Here is a 19079-nt window from a genome sequence, read left to right as displayed (position 1 = left end):
CATCCATACACACCCCTCCCTACTTTTAATTAAATTCTATATACCCATACCTATACTAACTATAGAGTTTAGTATCACAATAGCCTTTGATATTACAGTATGTCTGACCAAGAAATCATCTAAGGTAGTTGCCTTGCCTGTTTCTGTGCAAAGAAACAACTGACGATAGAAACAGACACAGGGAGAACATATAGGGGGAAATTTACTAAAGGGTGAAGTGGCCAGCGTGATGTCATTTCGGCACTTCACCTATTTACTAACGGTCACTGGCATAATTTCGCTAGGGAAGGAGATAGACTCTGGCGCAACTTCGCACTCTAACGCCAGGCGAATTTTCGCTCTGGCGAAAGAGTGTTACTACGCAAATTCACATATTTTATGATTTTTACTGACTGTTCCCTCTATCGCCAGATTTGCTTTCACCGCCTCAGACCAGGTGAAGTGCAATGGAGTAGATAAGACTTACTTGAAGTTTTGTTGAAAATTTTTAAGTCCCAATAAACGCTGGTGTCTTTACCTTTTTTCAGGGTGATAGCCTGCAAAAATGCGTAATTTTTTTTTTAGGGTACCCGGCTTCCCCCCTACATTTCCTTACATATGGCACATAAACTATACACAACTATAAACTCATGTGTAGGGCAATATTACAACTTTATTTTATTAAGGTTCCCTGGGCTTGTGTAGTGTAATGTATTTGCTTAAACATACTGTATACGTCCATTGTAAATAAGCCAACACTAGCGCAACTTTGAACTGATGATCGTATTATCATTAGCGCAACTTTGCAAGCTAATGCAAATTAAGTTTGGATTTGGTTCAGTATTTGGCCGAATCTTTCACAGAGGATTCAGGATTCGGCCGAATTCTAAAATAGAGGATTCAGTACATCCCTGCTTCTTCCCAGCCTCCTCTGATTATGTTCTCATGCCCATTTCCATGCTATATGGCAGTGCAGTTGGAATGGCGGCTCTCATCAAAACTGGATCTCAAACCGTGATCCCCAACCATGTTGCTCCAAATGGCCTCAAAGCAGGGGATTATTTTTGCCAAACAGAGCCTCCTATAAGCTGCCAGTGCACACAGGGGGCTACCAAGTAGCCTATCACAGTCCTTATTTGGAACCCCAGGAACTTTTTTGATGCTTGTGTTGCTCCCCAACTCTTTCTATATTTGTTTAAAATATATTTATTTGATTTGACATAAACAAGAAAAATCAATATGACAGCTTATGTCAAGCAGACTTAGAGAATGCCTTTCTATATTTGAATGTGACTCACGGGTATAAAAGGTTGGGGACCCATAATCTAAAGGCTTCTTTTATTGAAAGCAGATTAACACAGGGAATCTTGCTTACTCGATTATATTTGCTTACTGAACAATGTCCAAAAAATAATGAAGATGTATCGATTTAGTCATAATCGTGTGTGTATATTCATATTGACATCTGGCCCAACTGAATGAAGAGTTATGTGTCATTCAGAATCAATCAAGCTTCAAAAGGTCCGTATACCCTCTCTTTCCACATGAGCTTGATGAATATGTCTTGTGCCTGGTATATTATTTGTCTATTGATTTAATTAGGCAATATCTATAGTTTTGCTTTGTACTGTCCATTGTGTAGTTTTGGGTACTTCGAGTTGATGCCTAGGTTTTTGCCTTTTATCTGGTGGCTGCACCCTACAAACAGTTGCTATCTTGCTGAGGATAAGCAACAGCTGGAAACAAATCTCTCCATTGCCAATAATTGAAATTGTTGGTGGTATGGCCAACTTATCGCTAAATCGCCCTCTGGAGGAAATCTTCCCATGTGCCACTGCCCTAACATGCTGGCTGCTACTTTCCTAAGCCTCATCCTGAAATTGTGCAACATATTCCTACTGTTATTGCTATTGTCTGTTTCTTTATCCTTTTTAACCAGTTTAATTATTGTTAAAGCAGAACTAAATTTAACATCACTGTGGGGTGCCAAAATGTAGGCACCATACTCCCCCCCCAGTGATTAAAATTGCTTACCTAATACTGCTCCTGTTCACTAAACAACAACAACAAAACAACACTGGCCCAGGCTATTGCTGCAGAAGTCCTCCATCTTTTTTATCTTCTTCCTTTTCTCTTCTTTCTGGTCCAGGCAGGCACATGTGTAGTAAAGTGAAAGCCTAACTTATAATTAAAAGCCAGCTTTTTTGCTCCACTGCACAAGCACCTGCTGGGACCTGGAGAACAGGAAGATTTTGAGCTTCTACAGAAATTTTCCACTAACATGAGTAACATGTAGGTGTAAAAGGTATGCAGTTAAAATCACTGGGGGTGCATAACATTTGGCACTCCCCATCCAGTGATTTTTAAGCTTAGATCTCCTTTAAAGGAGAAAAAATCCCTTATTAAAAAAACCCTACCCCATATAGACCCTCCTCTCCCCCAGCCTAGCTGCTAACCCGGGCAAATGCCCCCAACTTTTTACTTACCCCTCGATGCAGATTCAGGGATCGGAGTTCACGGCAGCCATCTTCCGTGTCTTTGTGTCTTCTTCCAGCTCTTCGGCAATTTCCGTCAATTTCAGTGCATGCACAGTTGTCGAGAACCGGGAAATTGCTCCAACTGCGCATGCGCCGCCGGTCTCATTCTCAGATTACCGAAGACCTGGAAGATGGCTGCCGTGAACTGCATTCCCTGAATCTGCACCGAGGGGTAAGTAAAAAGTTAGGGGCATTTGCTCGGGGTAGCAGCTAGGCTGGGGGGGAAGGAGAAAGGGGGTCTATGTGAGTGGGGGAAGTTTTTTTTAAATAAGGGGTTTGTTTCTCCTTTAAGAAAGAATCACTAATCCCTAATAACTTCACCGTTTCAAGCATCCTCTTGCCAGGTGACTGATTTAATAAAATTGAAATGCCCAAACAATAATAATTTATTTGGCATTGTTAAAAAGATTTGATCAAAGGAATATGCACACATTTCTATAAAATATATGTTGTAACATTTTCAATATTCGATTCACAAATCCCATCAGATAGTACTAACGAGTGATTCTTTACACTCGAGTCAGATATTAATAAGTAAAGTGTTTTAACAGTGGATTTACACTGGCTGCAGCATGAGGAAGAAAGGCTTCCAATGGAAAGCGATCATTGAAAGGATCTATGTCTAGCGACATCTATAGTATATAATGCATGTGTTCGATCTATTTTGTATGCCTATGATTAAGGGAAGGTGTTCCCGAAACGCGTAAGGCCTATGTATCCTTGCAGTACTCTACAATAAAAACCTGCTTTTTACCGGAGTGCCGTCCTCCTGTTCGTATATTACTGTTGGCAGTGGGGACACTGCGGACTGAGCACCCGGCACTACAGAGGAACAGCTAAGTGGTGGTCAGTCGAAGCGGTCCTTACCGTTTTTGAGAGCTTAGTGCATTTGAGTTCTTTTACAATATTACAGTTCCTCTTAATTCCATAACTTCATCACCATTTTCTTGGCACCAATGAGAACATCTGTTACCTATTGAGACATTGAACATTTAAAGGAGAACTAAAGCTTAACTAAAGAAGTAGGCTAGAAATGTTATACATTGTGGTTTGGGCTTCTGTTCCAGCCCAAGGCAATCACAGCCCTTTAGCAGGAAAGATCTGTGTCTCCAAAGATGCCCCAGTAGCTCCCCAACTTCTTTTCTGCTGATTCACTGCACATGCTCTGTGCTGTGGTCACTTACTGAGCTTAGGGACCCACTCACAATATACAGTACACATAGAATATAAATGTCACAATATAAGGCTGATTAGTAATTAATACAGATAATTACTACATGGCAGCACATAAACCAGTGCAATAAGCATCAGAATATAATAATCAGCCCTGTAGCAGTTTATATTACAGGACAACCTCATTTTCTGCTTGATAATTAGTGACAACCCCTAACCTTAGCTTCTCAACAGCTGCTCAGAGCCCACTGAGCATGTGAGTGTCACAGACACTTTCCAAGATGGAGACCCCCTGTGACAAGTTTGAAGTCCTGGATCATTGCTGCTATTTACAAGCTGAAACTTTAATCTGGTGCAATAAGTTCAGTACGGTATATAAAATATGGCATTTTTAGCCACATTAATTTTTAGGGGTTAGTTCTCCTTTAATAGCAACACTCTTTTCCAACCAGATTTGTTAAGTGTTAATGTTGCAATACATAAATACAATTTTATGTAAAGAGACCATGTTGCACTCAGCATTGCCAAGGCTTATTGTATCCACAACCCCAAACCACTGCTCAAGTAGTAGCACTGTCTTTCTTCACACTAAATAATTCCAATGATCTTAATATCAGAGTTAATATCTGTTTATGCTACCATTATTTAACCACTCAATAGTAGAAGCACTGACACCACAGATCGTGTATGCGATATATATATATATATATATATATCTATATATATATCTATATCTATATATATATATATATATATATATATATATATATATATATATATATATATATATATATATATATATATATATATATATATAGTGGAATCCTAGTGGTGTTTATAAATACTTCCACTGAAGCAGAAATAAGATAAAGGCATTTCTTTAAACTTACATATTTATTTAAGTCTTCATGGCATAAAGGAAATTATATTATAAAAAAAAAAGTTCTTACTTTTCTTTGGTTGTCAGCTAAGGATAAAAAATACCCTTTATCTGTGTTGGAGGTCCAGCAGGACATCATCTGTCATAACAGTGTCCTCCTCCCAGGGTTATTCTTTTTAAATCCTCATAGGCTAAACTAACCTTCAATACAGTATAACCAGCAAGGCCATCAGCTATAGAGATCACCATGTCCCAAAGCTACATATGTTGCAGAATCCTGGTTGCAAGCAGCAGTGGGGAAGAGCATAGCTCCCCCACCATGTGTTGTTGTTAAAAGCTGTGTTATAGTTCAACACCAGTGTGAGGGATGCCGGTGGTACGTTTCAGGTCTGAAATGTTTTTTTTCCAAGGTACAGTGGGGCTCATTTATCAACACTGGGCAAATTTGCCCATGGGCAGTTACCTCTAGCAACCAATCACTGATTAGCTTTTTGAAACCAGCTGCAAGTAGAACAATGAATGCAGCAATCTCATTGGTTACCATGGGTTACGGCCCATGGGAAAATTTGCCCAGTGTTGATAAATGACTCCCAATATGTTTATGCTTAATTAGGGGCCCTCTGTCTGGAACCATTGGATACAGTTGGGTTAAATGTAATGCAATGTCACTTATTGGCCACCCCTACTGAGTCACAGGGCAAATTCCCTAAGCGGCGCAAATTCGCTAGCGACCGCTTCGCCCACTTCGCCAGGTGTAAATTCGTCAGGACAACGTTAATTCCCTAAAATGCAAAGCTGGTTAATTTGCATACAGCGGGAAGTGAAAGTTGAATGGACGTATATGTTGCAGCGAATACATTACATTACACAAGGCCAGGGAACCTTAATAAAATAAAGTTGTTATAATGCCCTACGCATGGTCTTTTGCAGGCTATCACCCCGAAAAAAAGGAAAAGACGCCAACGTTCTTTGGGACTTAGAAAATTATTCAACAAAAAATTGAGGAAGTCCTATGCACTTCATTGCACTTTGCCTGGTCTAAGCAGGCAAGTCTGGCGAATGAGGTAACGTTCGGTAAAATCCCCATCTTAGTGAATTTGCGGAGTTACGTCCGTTCGCCAGATCGAAAACTCGCCTGTCGTTAAGAGTGCGAAGCAACGCTAGCGTCTATCTCCTTCACTAGACTATCATAGATTAATTTAAATTTGTGGTGTCCGGTATGTGTAAAATATGCATTCATATCCAGGCCCAGATTTTGGGCACCCCTAGGCCGCTGGGTCCTAGTGCCTGGTGCCCTCGTTAGCATACTTCCTGCATCCTCCCTGGGATTACATGTGCTCCTTAGGTTGAGACTGGGTGGCATGATGCCCTAGGCCCAGGCATTTCCATATCTATTTCTGGAAGTTTAGATAGAGATATATATTTTACATTTAACTAGTTCTTGTGGTACTGTAAGTTTGAATGTTTGCTTTCAAAGTAGGGTATGCACCAAATACAGTTATTTGGGCAGGATTTAGCTTTTTTCAGCAGGATTCGGCTGAATCCTTCTCCTTATATTTTGGATTCGTCTGAACCCCTAGATCCTTTGCGAAAGATTCGGACGAATGCCAAACTGAATCCTAATTTGCATATGCAAATTAGGGCCGGGGACGGAAATCACTTGACTTTTTGTCACAAAACAAGGAAGTAAATTTTTTCCCCATCCCTAATTTGCATATGCAAATTAGGATTTGTTTGGTATTCAGCCCAAATCTTTTGCGAAGGATTTAGCCGAATCCAAAATAGTGGATTCGGTGCATCTCTAATTTGAAGTGCGTGTTCATTTGTCCTGAGGGCCACTAGAGCTCCTTTATGAAGCTGGAATCCAAGTGAACCCTTTGGCATGCACAAGATAAAAGAAATTGGTCAAATGGAATTTTAAATATGTAGAGGAACATATCACATTTCTGCATATATTAATCAAGCGGAGTAAGGTACAATGCAATAAAACAGTTCTTGCTGTAAAGGCAAATATGTACACAGCAATGATCAGATTCCTTTTATGATTTTTTTTCCATCGCAGGTCAGGGGTGATAGTGTTGTTGTGGAGCAGCTAATGTATGATTACTGGCTTATCTGGTGTTCCTTCAAATTCCTTGTAATTATTATAGTTCAGGAATTAAACATACCAAAATTCAGTGAAATGTTAAGGCACTCTACAATACGAATTTATTGGACGTATTCCCAGATTTTCAAGTGTAGAGCTTAGGCACTTGCTGAACTGCTTCTCTCATATTTACCTACAACGAAAAAGCAGATTGCTGACTTGTGTACTTAAATATACAAATTGTTGGTTAAATCAAAGGTGGGCCAAAGCCGCTATCTGGCACAGCTAAAGTAATTTTGCAGTGCAGTCTAATTGTATTCCACTTGGTACCCCCATAAATAAAGCTTCAGTGGGTGCCCTAAGAAGTGCCTCTCCTGCATAGTGTCATCTCTGAACATAATATTTTAACAGAAAACTGGTGTGTGTTATACCATTACTGTACCACAAGATGTCACTGCATCTGTGCAATCAATAAAGTAATTGTATAGGTCACTATAAATAGTATTAAGAAGATAGAAGCAATGTGTATCATTATTTATAAACACAAAGAAGGCAGGTGCTTTATTTTTCTTTTTTTTAAATTCCAGGCTTGGAGGCAAGTTTTGGTTGCAAAAAAAACCAGGTGTACTGTCAAACCGAGTCTCCTATAGGCTGCCAGTCCACATAGGGGCTACCAAATACCCAATCACAGTCCTTATTTAGCATCCCCAGGAACTTGTTGAAGCTTGTGTTGCTCCCCAACTCTTTTTTACATTTGAAGGTGGCTCACAGGTAAAAAAGGTTGGGGACCCCTGCCCAATACAGCCCTTTAGCAGTGAAGATCTGTGCCTTCAAAGATGTCCCCATTAGCTTTTTCACACATTCTCTGGGCTACTGTTAGTTAAAGAAGAAGGAAAGTTACTGAGGCAGTTAAAGGAAAACTATACCCCCCAAACAATGTAGGTCTCTATAAAAAGATATTGCATAAAATAGCTCACATGTAAAATCCTGCTTCACGTAAATAAAACATTTTCATAATAATATACTTTTCTAGTAGTATGTGCCATTGGGTAATCATAAATAGAAAATTGCAATGGTAAAAAGTGTGCAATGGCATTTGCAGGATGTTTGAAGTAAATTGATATTTTGTGGAATTATAAGATAATACTTTTGATATGAATTATACAGCAATGGTGTATTTGTGATACCTTTACTGGCTAACTAAAGCTGGCCATCCACGGGCTGAGAAAAACTGTAGGGGCTGAGGTATAATCACTGCTGGGAGCAGCCACCTCAATTTAGCAGGTTAAGCTACCAGTTTCTGTAAACAAATAAAGGAACAGAGGGGTAGCTCCCATAGTATAAGATCAACACCACAATTTTATTATAAACATCAAATACTATGGGAGTGCATCCCTCTGTTCTATTATTTGTTGCCAGGAGTTTCCCAACCTAGCTTTTATTAGGAGTGTCTGTGACACGCACATGCTCAGTGTGCTTTGAGCAGCTAAGCTTAGGGGTCTTGCAAATCATCAAGAAGAAATGAGGTTTGCCTGTCACGTTAGCTGATGCTACAAGGCTGATTATTAAATTCTCATGGCAATTGTGCTGGTGTTCAATTGAACTGCCAGTATATTGTGATTTGGTCCCCAAGCTCCTAACTGACAGCAGCACAGAGCATGTGCAGTGAATCAGCAGAAAAGAAGATGGAGAGCTACTGGGGCATCTTTGGAAGCACAGATCTTTACTGCTTAAGGGTTGTAATTACCTTGGGCTGATATAGAAGCCCAAAACACAATGTACAATATTTCAGCCCTACTTCTTTTTTTAAACTTTAGTTCTCCATTAAAACAAAACAGCCTGGCTAAAATCAAAACCAAATTTCAGGTTTTTCAAATAATATTAGGGAGGTACAGCGTGAGTTTTCTGCTGGTCTAAATGTGTACTCGTGTGTATCTATTTAGTAGCCCACTAGATCTGACACAGTTTTCTCTTACCTAAATGCCTGTAGCCTACCACTCGTCGAGCAGATGTGCCTAATCGAGCCCTTGTTTCTTCCACCAAATCATATAGCTTCTCCACAGGAATGGACAGGTCATATTTGTACACATAGCCATGGTGAGCAAGAGCCTCTGTTATGCAGAGGTACCTTGAAATATTTGAAGATGTTAATAGCCTGCATGATGGTGGGTTTCGAATGGTTTTGATGAAAACTCAAATAGTTGGACAGATTTAAGCTTTTTACGTGGAAAACTTGATTAATATGAGTTTTCAGGTTTTGCAACTCGAACTCGCAGAGTCGAGTTTTTTCCATTCAAGTTTTTCCTTAAATAAGATGCCATTCAAGTTGTGAGTTCATTTCAGTTCATTCGAGGTATAAAAAAAAATTAGATCTCTGATAAATAACCCCCTAAATGTGTATGAAAGTCACCATGTTTAGAGGGGTGGGTTACCTTTAAATACACTGTTATTATGATGCAGAGAGTGATATTATGAGACATTTTAATTTTTAATTTATGGTTGTGGTTTTTGAGTTATCTATATTCATTAACTATCCGGTTTGCATTTTCAGCAGTCGGGTTGTTATGGTCATATTACCCTAGCAACCATGAATTGATTTGAATAAGAGACTGGAATATGAATAGGAGAGGGCAAGAATAGAAAGATGAGTAATCAAACATAGCAATAACAATACATTTGCAGCCTTACAGTGCATTTGTTTTTAGATGGGGTCCGTGACCCCCATTTGAAAGCTGGAAAGAGTCAGAAGAAGAAGGCAAATAATTTGAAAACTATAAAAAATGAAAAATGAAGGCCAATTAAAAAGTTGCTAAGATTGAGCCATTCTATAAAATAAAATGTTTTAACTTAACTTAAGTGAACCACCCCTTTGAGCATACTGGGAATAATCCTCATCATTCAGAAAGTCTTCCCCAACTGCAAATATATATCCGTTAAATATTGTTGTGAACGACAATAGAATTGAGGGCCGGAAAGGCCAATACCATTTTTTTGTTTAAAAGTGATAAATGCGGCAAGTGTCAAATGGAGTCTGGTATCCCCTAGCCTAGCATGATAAATAACTTAAGGGGTGCATAGTGATATAGACATGCCTACCTTTATTTTCCCTTGGTCCGTAGCTACTGTGCCTGAGGTCACCAGTCCGGATTCCATTGCTTTTTCCAAAAATGCATTGAGCTTCTCCTCGTCATGATGCTCGCAGGAGCCGGCTGTTTCTATTAATATGTAGAATGCACTGTCTGCAATTTTTAATTTGTGTTAATGAATAGACCATTAACACCATAATATGAAAATATTATTCTTTTTACATTTATAGTTTGTTTAGTTGTTCAACAAGAACCTACGTCTTAGCTAAAATTCATTATTGTATAGAACCCCTGTTTATCTTACTGGTTAAGTGTTAAAACTATTGTATGCTACAGAGCTTACTGTATCTGATAACGTAAACACACACCCTATTTAATTTTTTCACTGTATGTACCAAAGATGTCAACAGTGCCTAGAAAACCATTATATTTTTAGGGTCAGAGCACCTTTAATTCTAAAATACTACTTGGAAAGATTTGCTTGTTTGGTAAACTCACAGATAATTAAATGGGCCTCGACTAAACAATCGTTTAACAATGGAGGGGATGAAGGCCTTCTGCGCAAGGACCACATCAATGAGCCAATGAGGTCCTTGCCCTGAAGGGATTTTTAAACCTGCCTTATTTCTGGACAGATATCTGTCTAGCAGGCCCTTCAGCGGGCAGATAAGCTGCAGAATCGATCTGCAGGGGTCCGAGTATGACCACCTTAAGCCTAAATGTATTGCCAATACTCACAAGTCTGACACTAAAAATATTTCAGCCCCTTCCATTGAATGAGCAAACCAATTTTGTGAGTTAAAGGGTAAGGCCACACGAGGAGATTCGGGGAGATTTTGTTGCCTGGCAACTAATCGCCTCGTCTTATGATCGACTATCTCGCCCGAAGTTGCCTCACTGAGGCAACTTTGGGCGACTATTGAAAACGCATTGCCGCGTGTGCATTAGCGTGCTAACCACACGAGGCGATGCGCTTTTCAACAGTCGCCTGAAAATGCCTCGCCAGGCTTTTTCAGGCGACTGTTGAAAAGCGCATCGCCTCGTGTGGTTAGCACAGGCGTTTTTACATAGGCGCCCATACAAAACTGTCGCCTGCGCCGGTCGCGGCGACTGTCGCGGCGCTTTGTCGCCGCGACCGCAAACGCGTCGCTATCTCCCCGTGTGGACTAGCCCTTAGGCACAAAATGTTTGAATATGTTTATAATGGGTTGAGCACAGAGGACCTCTTGTATGGTGTGTTACCTTGCAGAGGGTTACTCAGCTTCAGGTGTGTCTGGACCACTCTCATAGACTCCAGGTCTTGGAACTCATATGCAGATAAAATTTCCCCGAGGTGATCCCTGCAGAGCGTGAAGACTTCCAGGACTCTATAGAAACTTTCAAATCCTAAGAGACACCAAAAGGTATTAGGAGCACATTAACTTTATAGGGGACATTCACCTTCCAAGGACACTACTCTCTAAACAAAACTCATGCTCCAATGTTCTTAACAATGTGATTTATCTTGCTTTTCCTTTCATCTGCCCTTCTCAGAAAGAAATAGGGCTCCTGGCCACTTGCTTTTTTCAAGTGACTGACTGATTCCGTAGGGTCAAGTCAATATAACTCTTTAGATTACACTGCATCAGTATGTGAAAAGCTGTGATATGATGAGGTGGCAACACAGAATAGAGGTGCCAACAAATTCAATCAAACTGCTAACTACTATGATGGATACAACAATAACAGGGAATTATTTGTAAGTAAAAGGGCTATTGCTGCTATTTGTACCATAATTAAATGTTGTATAACTATATGATAAAAAAACGAGCAATCCAAATATAGGTTACCCAACAATGCTACATTGGCAGATCTGGGCTTGCGAGGACAGAGGATGGATACAGCGGTTATCACTCCCAGGGTCCCTTCAGAGCCAATGAATAGCTGCTTCAGAGCTGCTGTGTTGTCTTTACGCAGTTTAGGACCGAACCATCTGGAAGCACCTGATACAAGAAAGGAGAGAATGCCTAAGTATAGAAAAAACAGCAATGTTCTGAGAACCATTCCACTTCGAAAGACTGCTTACCGCTTCTATCCCCAGGACTGTCCCTCTTAGTGAACCATATCTAAGGAGTCTAAGGCCACCGGCATTAGTAGCTAAGTTGCCTCCAATGTGACAACTTCCCTTTGCCCCAAGATCAAGTGGCATTATATATCCTTGTTCTTCAAGGTATTGGTTTAGTGACTCCAGAATACACCCAGACTGGCAGACAAGGGCACCTGAAACACACAAGCTAAGGCTTTGTATACAGTGTGCACAGCATTTCGCAGAGGATGCAGAAGTATTTAATAGAATATAAATGCTGAATCTAACATTATGCCTCAGGTTTATTTTAGTTGAATGTAAATTACCTTCATCTTGTTTTCCATAATAAATACATTCTCTTTTAATGTGTCAAAAGTTATATACGAATTAATAAATAACACACACACACATATATATATATAATGTGCACCCAAAACATACTATTTTTCTCACGGTGAGTGCAATGTTAGATTGGGATAATCTCTATGACTTTCTAGAACTTTAATTATAATTAATATATGTGAACTTAAACTGCCAACTGGCTATGAGACCTAAAATCCAGAGAGCTTTGGGATTAATATAAAACAACAATTTTCTAGTCTCAAATTTATCAGACACCTTGTCAAAACTGATGACTTTGTCCATAAGAGCAGTGGAGAGGATGATCTCATCAAACACCGGGACACTGCCTCCAACTAATCCAGTATTCCCTCCCTGAGGCGTTACTGCCAGATTCCTGTCATTACAATACCTGGAGCAAAGGTATTAGTTATAAATAGATATAACTTTCTTGCCAGCAATGAAGAATATACAAACAACAGTGTTTAAAGTAGGTGTGCCTATGAAGATCTTGGGGTAGTGCTGAGGGGCAGTGAATAGCTAGAAAATTTTGGAAGTCTCTGATTAGGCCAGACCCAAAAGATATCATCAAAGAACAATTGAATGCAGGGGATCTCCCTTTTCTTTGCACAAATACTGTGTTGAGTACACTTCTCATGACAGTTAATAGGAACCAATGGACATGCAGTGGAACTTGAAAGCATGGGCTACAATTGTAGAGTGGTGCCATGGGCCCCGTAATGCCCAATAACTTAAATGAGAAGGGATTTGAGATTATTTGCCTTCTTGCCATGTGTTTGTAAGGCCCATTCGTGCACGAGCGTCAACATGGACGCGGACGCAAGCGCGTCGAAAACTGTCGCGCGCCGGGGTGGACGCGGGCGACGAAACGTCCGCTGACGCAACGGCGTGCGGCGTAATGACGCTAGCGTCCTCACGTTTGGCGCCTCACATTACTTTAAAAAGACGCTCTGGGAAAGGATCCTTGCTTGGTTATAATCCTAGCTCCTGGATGTGACTTGATTTCTGATTTCGGCTTTGACCTTCGGCTGGTTTCCTCGGACTTCTGATTGACTTCTTCCTGCTTGACCCCTGCCTGTTTCTGGACTTCGCTTGCTATCTGCCTGCCCCCGACCCAGCTTGTTTCCGGTTACGCTCGAATCCTGCCTGCCTCGACCTCGGCCTGTCCCTGACGATTCTTCTGCTTATTCCTTGGTACCCCGCTTCCGGCTAAATCTGGGACTATTGATCACTCCTTGTCTCCTCACATCTGGACTTATTAACCCAGGCTTGACAGTGTTTGGTAAAGAAAAAATCATCAAAGAAGGAAAAAGGATTCGAATTGCTGTTGCCTAGTGAACAAGTAAACACCTACGCAATTCAAAGTGGATGGGATCATTGGTACTCTGAAGGCCACTTATCAATTGCCATGGAAACAGGCACAATCAAGCAGAACGCTATATTTCATGAAAAAATAGTGGAGTAGCCAGTGGAACAACAGGGCATTATGCACACATCAGACCTGATAGCAAACACACTACAATAAACACAGGACTGCTGCTTACAATAATACATTTTGTAGGTATAAACCATTAGGGCAATGGCACACAGGGAGCCAAGATTGAAAGTGGGGCGACAAAACATCCCATGTGCCATTGCCGTAAAGGTAACTTATGTTTATTCAAAGAAATTACTTTCTATTTTTGTGTTACTAGCACTTTATCACTTTAGGTACTAATTCCTTAGGTGGCCATACATAAACGAGCTGATCTGTCCCGATATGCCCACCTCACTCAAGGTGGGCAAAATCGGGCTGATCCGAACGTGGACCTTAGGGCTCAACGATCAGATCATAACGATGGGTAAATGGGCGGTCGGATCGCCGGACTGCATCAAACAACAGATACGGTCCGCGATCCAACGGGATTTTAAGTCCTGTCCGAACGACATCTGGCCAACTTTGGGCCAGATATAGATTGGGAGAGCCCATCGGTGGACCCATACAAGGGCCAATAAGCTGCCGACTTGGTCTGTCAGCAGCTTTTATCAGCCCGTGTATGACCACCTTTAGACTGTGTGGGGGTTATATTAGAGGCAAGAGTAAATATCCCACTGTGCTATTTAGCTGGGAGGAGCATGAGAAGACTGCCATGTTATTAGCTTCACTGGACGGAGTAAATTCTGCACAGAGTAAACTCAAGGACTCCTGATTTGCGGAACAGATAATTATTGTATTACACAGGATGCAGGAAACTTAAAGGTATTACAGAAATAACTAGTTGAATGGGTGTACATAGTAGAATGGGTGTACATAGTAGAATGGGTGTACATAGTAGAATGGGTGTACATAGTAGGCTTTAAAGGACTTGGAATGACAAGGAAGTCCTAACTTAACCTTTTTTTCCCTGACTGGTGCGACTCTTTATACAAATGTGCCAGTCTGGTTTATTTTCCTCCAGAGCTCCTTGCCAACATTCTATGCACATACACAGGAATCCCTTGATCTGGTTAAAGCTGGACAGATGCGCAGTACTGTAATCTCTGAGACAAGCATTTCCAGGAGCTGGAAAAAAAAATATGGCTAGGTGCTCTGGAGGAATGTTCCTGGGACTGGTGTGTTTTTTAAAAATGTGTTCCACCACCCGACAGGACTGCTATTTACCATATAGGCACCCATGGCTGCATGGCTAAGGCAGCAGCTTTAGGAGGGCAGGCCAGGACCAGAGGTGCCTATATGGTAAACTGAAAAATCACAAAAAGAAATTTGGCAGCCGATCTAAGGGGGAGTTACCTGCCTGTCCAGCAATTGGCACAGGACATATTAGTCGTCTGTACATGTGTCAATCATGGGAGTGGGCGGAGGTCTGGTGCCTACTGCAGTAACAGACCTAAATACAGCTCTGCTGTACGGGAAAAAGAAAGTAGTGATTTTGGTCTCAGGAGTGGGCTGCCTTTCAATACTGGCAGCCCCCTTTAAGGACAAGCATCCTCTGGATACTACTTACTTCAAAATTTTAGAAACCTTGTCTGTATTTTGAGGCCTCAGGAGTAGCTTGCTGTTACCCACAAAAATACAAAACAAAGATCTTTGTATTTTTTCTCTTAAATAGATAGTGGGAAGGGGCAGCCCACAAGCAGTAAATAGAGAAGATAGAAGAGCTGCTAGATAATAGTAATTGAATATAGGCAGTTCATTTATTAACAACATGTTTTCTGAGAGGAATCCTGCAAATATTGTGGATTTAAAGGGGTGGTTCACCTTTAAGTTAACTTTTAGTATGTAATAGAACGGCTAATTCTAAGCAACTGTTCAATTTGTCTTCATTATATATTTTTTTATCGTTTTTTAATGATTTTCCTCCTTCTGACTATTTCCAACTTTCAAATGGGGGTCACTGACCCCATCTAAACAAACAAATGCTCTGTAAGGCTACAAATGTATTGTTATTGTTCCTTTTATTACTCATCTTTCTATTCAGACCCTCCCCTATTCATATTCCAGTCTTTTATTCAAATCAATGCATGGTTGCTAGGGTAATTTGGACCCTAGCAACCAGATTGCCGAAACTGTAAACTGGAGAGCTGCTGAATAAAAAGCTAAATAGCTCAAAAACCACCAATAATAAAAAATTAAAAAACCAATTGCAAATTGTCTCAGATCACTCATATCACTCTCTACATCATACTTAAAGTTATCTCAAAGATGAACACCCCCCTTTATGAAGGGATTACTATCAAGGTCACTACTAAAAGAAGCCAAAACTATCAGTTTCACAACGTGCAAACCTTTCACAGTGCGTAGCCAATCTATATTATATGTTTTCAAGTCATCTTCATTTATGACAGCCCTGCCGGGAAGCAAGCGTTGGAAGAAGTCGAGATCTTGAGAAGTGACCTCTGGACATGGCAAATGGGACAAGCCATAATGATCTGCTGTGAGAGGGGGTTCTACAGGGCCTGCACTCATACGCAGACAGCTTGAAGACAAAAAAGCAGCACCCCGCGGGGACTTATTCGCACACAAGATTCTTGACAGTGCCCGCGCTGTCCTGTTAAGCCCAGGAAAAGCCATCCTGTGAAAGGAACACACTCAGTCCCGGACTGAGAATTAAAATAGGCCCTGGCATTTCAGGTACACAGAGGCCCAATCAGCTCCCACCAGCCCACTAAATACTGACTTTCTATGGGACCTTATAGCAGCCCCTCTGGCATTTGCCAGAACCCACAGGCCTGAAAACACTATTAGGGAATGCAAGGAACTTATATATTTAAGATTTGGCCCATATTTGTGGGCAAGACACAAAGGTCCAGGCCTAGGGCGGCAGAAATCTGGGGGCAGGTGAGAGTGCAAACAGCCAGGTGGCTTAGGGGAGCACAATTTTTAAATTTGGCCCTGAATTGCCCAAACAGTAAACTAAATCCACACCCTAACTTGCTTATTAAAATGTGGGCAAAACCAGAAAAAAAAATACAATCAAATTATTATAGGGTAAGGGGCCTCATTTACATATGTCCTGGATAGAGGTGCTAAGTTGTTCCCCTTCAGCAAGCACTTAAATATCCAGTGTGAAGTTCTGGTGCAAGTCAGCCTTGTCTCAGGACACAGGGCTCCTTTGTACATGTCCCATGTCTGAAAGACATGCAAGTAAAGGTGGCCATACATGGGCCGATAAGTCGGCCAGATCTTGATCGGATGGGACTAAAAATCCCATTGGATCACGGCCGCATCTGTCCGTTGATGCGGTCCCACGATCCAACCGCCCGTTACTATTCGTTAGGATCCGATCGTTGGGCCCTAGGGCCCACGATCGGATCAGCCCGATATTGCCCACCTTGGGCATATCGGGGAGAGATCTGCTCGTTTGGCGGATCCGCTCTCCGTGTATGGCCACCTTTAGGGTCCTGTATAGAGGATGCCTGGCAGTAATGTATTCATGGGGAAAGTGCAAGTCCTTGTGCTCCATTTTGAACCATGGCTAGGGTTGCCACCTTTTCTGGAAAAAAATACCGGCCTTCCTATATATTTATCTTTTTTCCCTATTAATAACATTGGGATCAACCATCATTTTTACCGGCAAATGAGCAAAACACGGTGGCTTTTTTTTTTTTAATTTGCACCCCTCTCATGAGTGATTGATAATCCCCAAAACCTTAAGAGTTTTGATTCTGTCAGTCACTCAGAAATCGGCCAAAACTAAAATCCATTTAGGATTCGGCGAAATCCTGATGAGTGATCCCTACTTTTGGTAAATGGCAAGAAAAGGTGAGAAATCCTTTGCAGCAATTACCTTTAAATGGTGGATTACACTAATTGAGGAGAACTAAAGCCTTACTAAAGAAGTAGCTAGAAATGTTGTACATTATATTTTGTGCTTCTGTACCAGCCCAAGGCAACCACAGCCCTTTAGCAGTAAAGATCTGTGTCTCCAAAGATGCCCCAGTAGCTCCCCATCTTCTTTTCTGCTGATTCACTGCACATGCTCTGTGCTGCTGTCACTTACTGAGCTTAGGGACCCACTCACAATATACAGTACACATAGAATAGAAATGTCACAATATAAGGCTGATTAGTAATTAATACAGATAATTACTACATGGCAGCACAGAAACCAGTGCAATTAGCATCAGAATTTAATAATCAGCCCTGTAGCATCAGCTTATATTACAGACAAACCTCATTCTCTGCTGGATAATCAGTGACGACCCCTAAGCTTAGCTTCTCAACAGCTGCTCAGAGTAGGGTTGCCACCTGTCCGGTTTTGAACCGGACAGCCCGGTATTTTGAAGGGCTGCCCGGTTCAATGCTTCCTGCCCGGTTTTCCAAATAAGGAAAACCGGGCGGGATTAGCTTGATTGACGCCGCGATCGGCCAATCGGCGATCGCGACGTCATAGCTTCGCCCCGTGACGTCACGGGACCGCCCACTGACGTCACGGGACCGCCCCCTGTCCGGCTGGAGCCACAGGGAAAGGTGGCAACCCTAGCTCAGAGCCCACTGAGCATGTGAGTGTCACAGACACTTTCCAAGATGGTGACCCCCTGTGACAAGTTTGAAGTCCTGGATCATTGTTGCTATTAAGAAGCTGAAACGTTAGGCTGGAGCAATAAGTTCAGTATGTAAAATATGGCATTTTAAATCATATTAATTTTTAGGGTTTAGTTCTCCTTTAAATTGAATAATATTAGGAACATGAGAGGACTTTCCATTCTATCTGCTCAGCCCCCAAGAGATTTCTGAGTCCTGTGTTAGTAGCCTGACAGGCTTTCTGAGGATCCTGGGACTTGTAGTTCACTAAAACATTGCAAGATGTTGCGTTGCTTTATAAGATAAAGAAATAAGGGTTCTCTGCTCGGTAGAGCGATAAGACTTTCCTACACAGGGGGAAGTGACTTACAGTTCGGCGCAGCAGGCAGGACACATTTTAGAACACTTGGACACTGTCTACACAGGACTGACCTAATTGATTGGTTTAGAGCTAGGGGCCAGGGTCTAACAAGGTGCTCAGTAGAGGGGGCGTTTCTTATAAACCGCTCCTCCTAGCTGCAGCAAAACTTAAACACGATTGGTCAATCGCTCGGCCGGATGTTTGGTTCTGTCTTTACCGAAGAAGGAAACGCTTACCTTCAGAATGCAGAGGCTTCTGGGAGATTTCATTTGCTTGAGATGCGCTATACCGTTCCACCGCAGGGAGTCGCTGTTCCCGGAGCGCTGGCTCCACCGAAGTCACCCGTAGATGTCGCTGTTTGCCCAAACTGTATTGGGCCTCAGTATAGCGCTGTGTCCCGGCTCTTTTGGGAGTGATGGCGGCCTCTCTGGCTGCGGTAACTCCTGGAGCCCCGGCTGAGGAATCATCGGATAGCGAACCGGAACCCGAACCGCAGAAACTTCGCAGGAAAGTGTCCACGTCGGGGCAGATCAGGGGGAAGGTGAGAT

The 19079-nt window shown here is 41.7% G+C and overlaps 1 protein-coding gene and 1 pseudogene across 2 annotated transcripts in view; one reads left to right on the top strand and one right to left on the bottom strand.

The window, feature by feature from the left end:
- Window positions 1-9419: 9419 nt before the first annotated feature.
- LOC108716222 lies at window positions 9420-18899 on the bottom strand (annotated as a pseudogene).
- The window catches only part of LOC108717090 (diacylglycerol kinase delta), a 61549-nt gene continuing 61275 nt past the window's right edge, over window positions 18806-19079 (top strand). The window contains exon 1 of one of the 2 annotated variants that reach the window (XM_018263853.2): window positions 18806-19072. In XM_018263853.2, coding sequence (XP_018119342.1) covers window positions 18947-19072 — 126 coding nt within the window. In that variant the 5' untranslated portion in view covers window positions 18806-18946. The remainder of the gene's footprint in view (window positions 19073-19079) is intronic. The other variant, XM_018263854.2, reaches the window with a different exon arrangement.

Source organism: Xenopus laevis, chromosome 5L, assembly GCF_017654675.1.
Source record: "Xenopus laevis strain J_2021 chromosome 5L, Xenopus_laevis_v10.1, whole genome shotgun sequence".
Taxonomy (NCBI): Eukaryota; Metazoa; Chordata; class Amphibia; order Anura; family Pipidae; genus Xenopus; species Xenopus laevis.
Note: the sequence above shows the minus strand (reverse complement) of the source record. Positions and strands in the feature narration are given on the sequence as shown.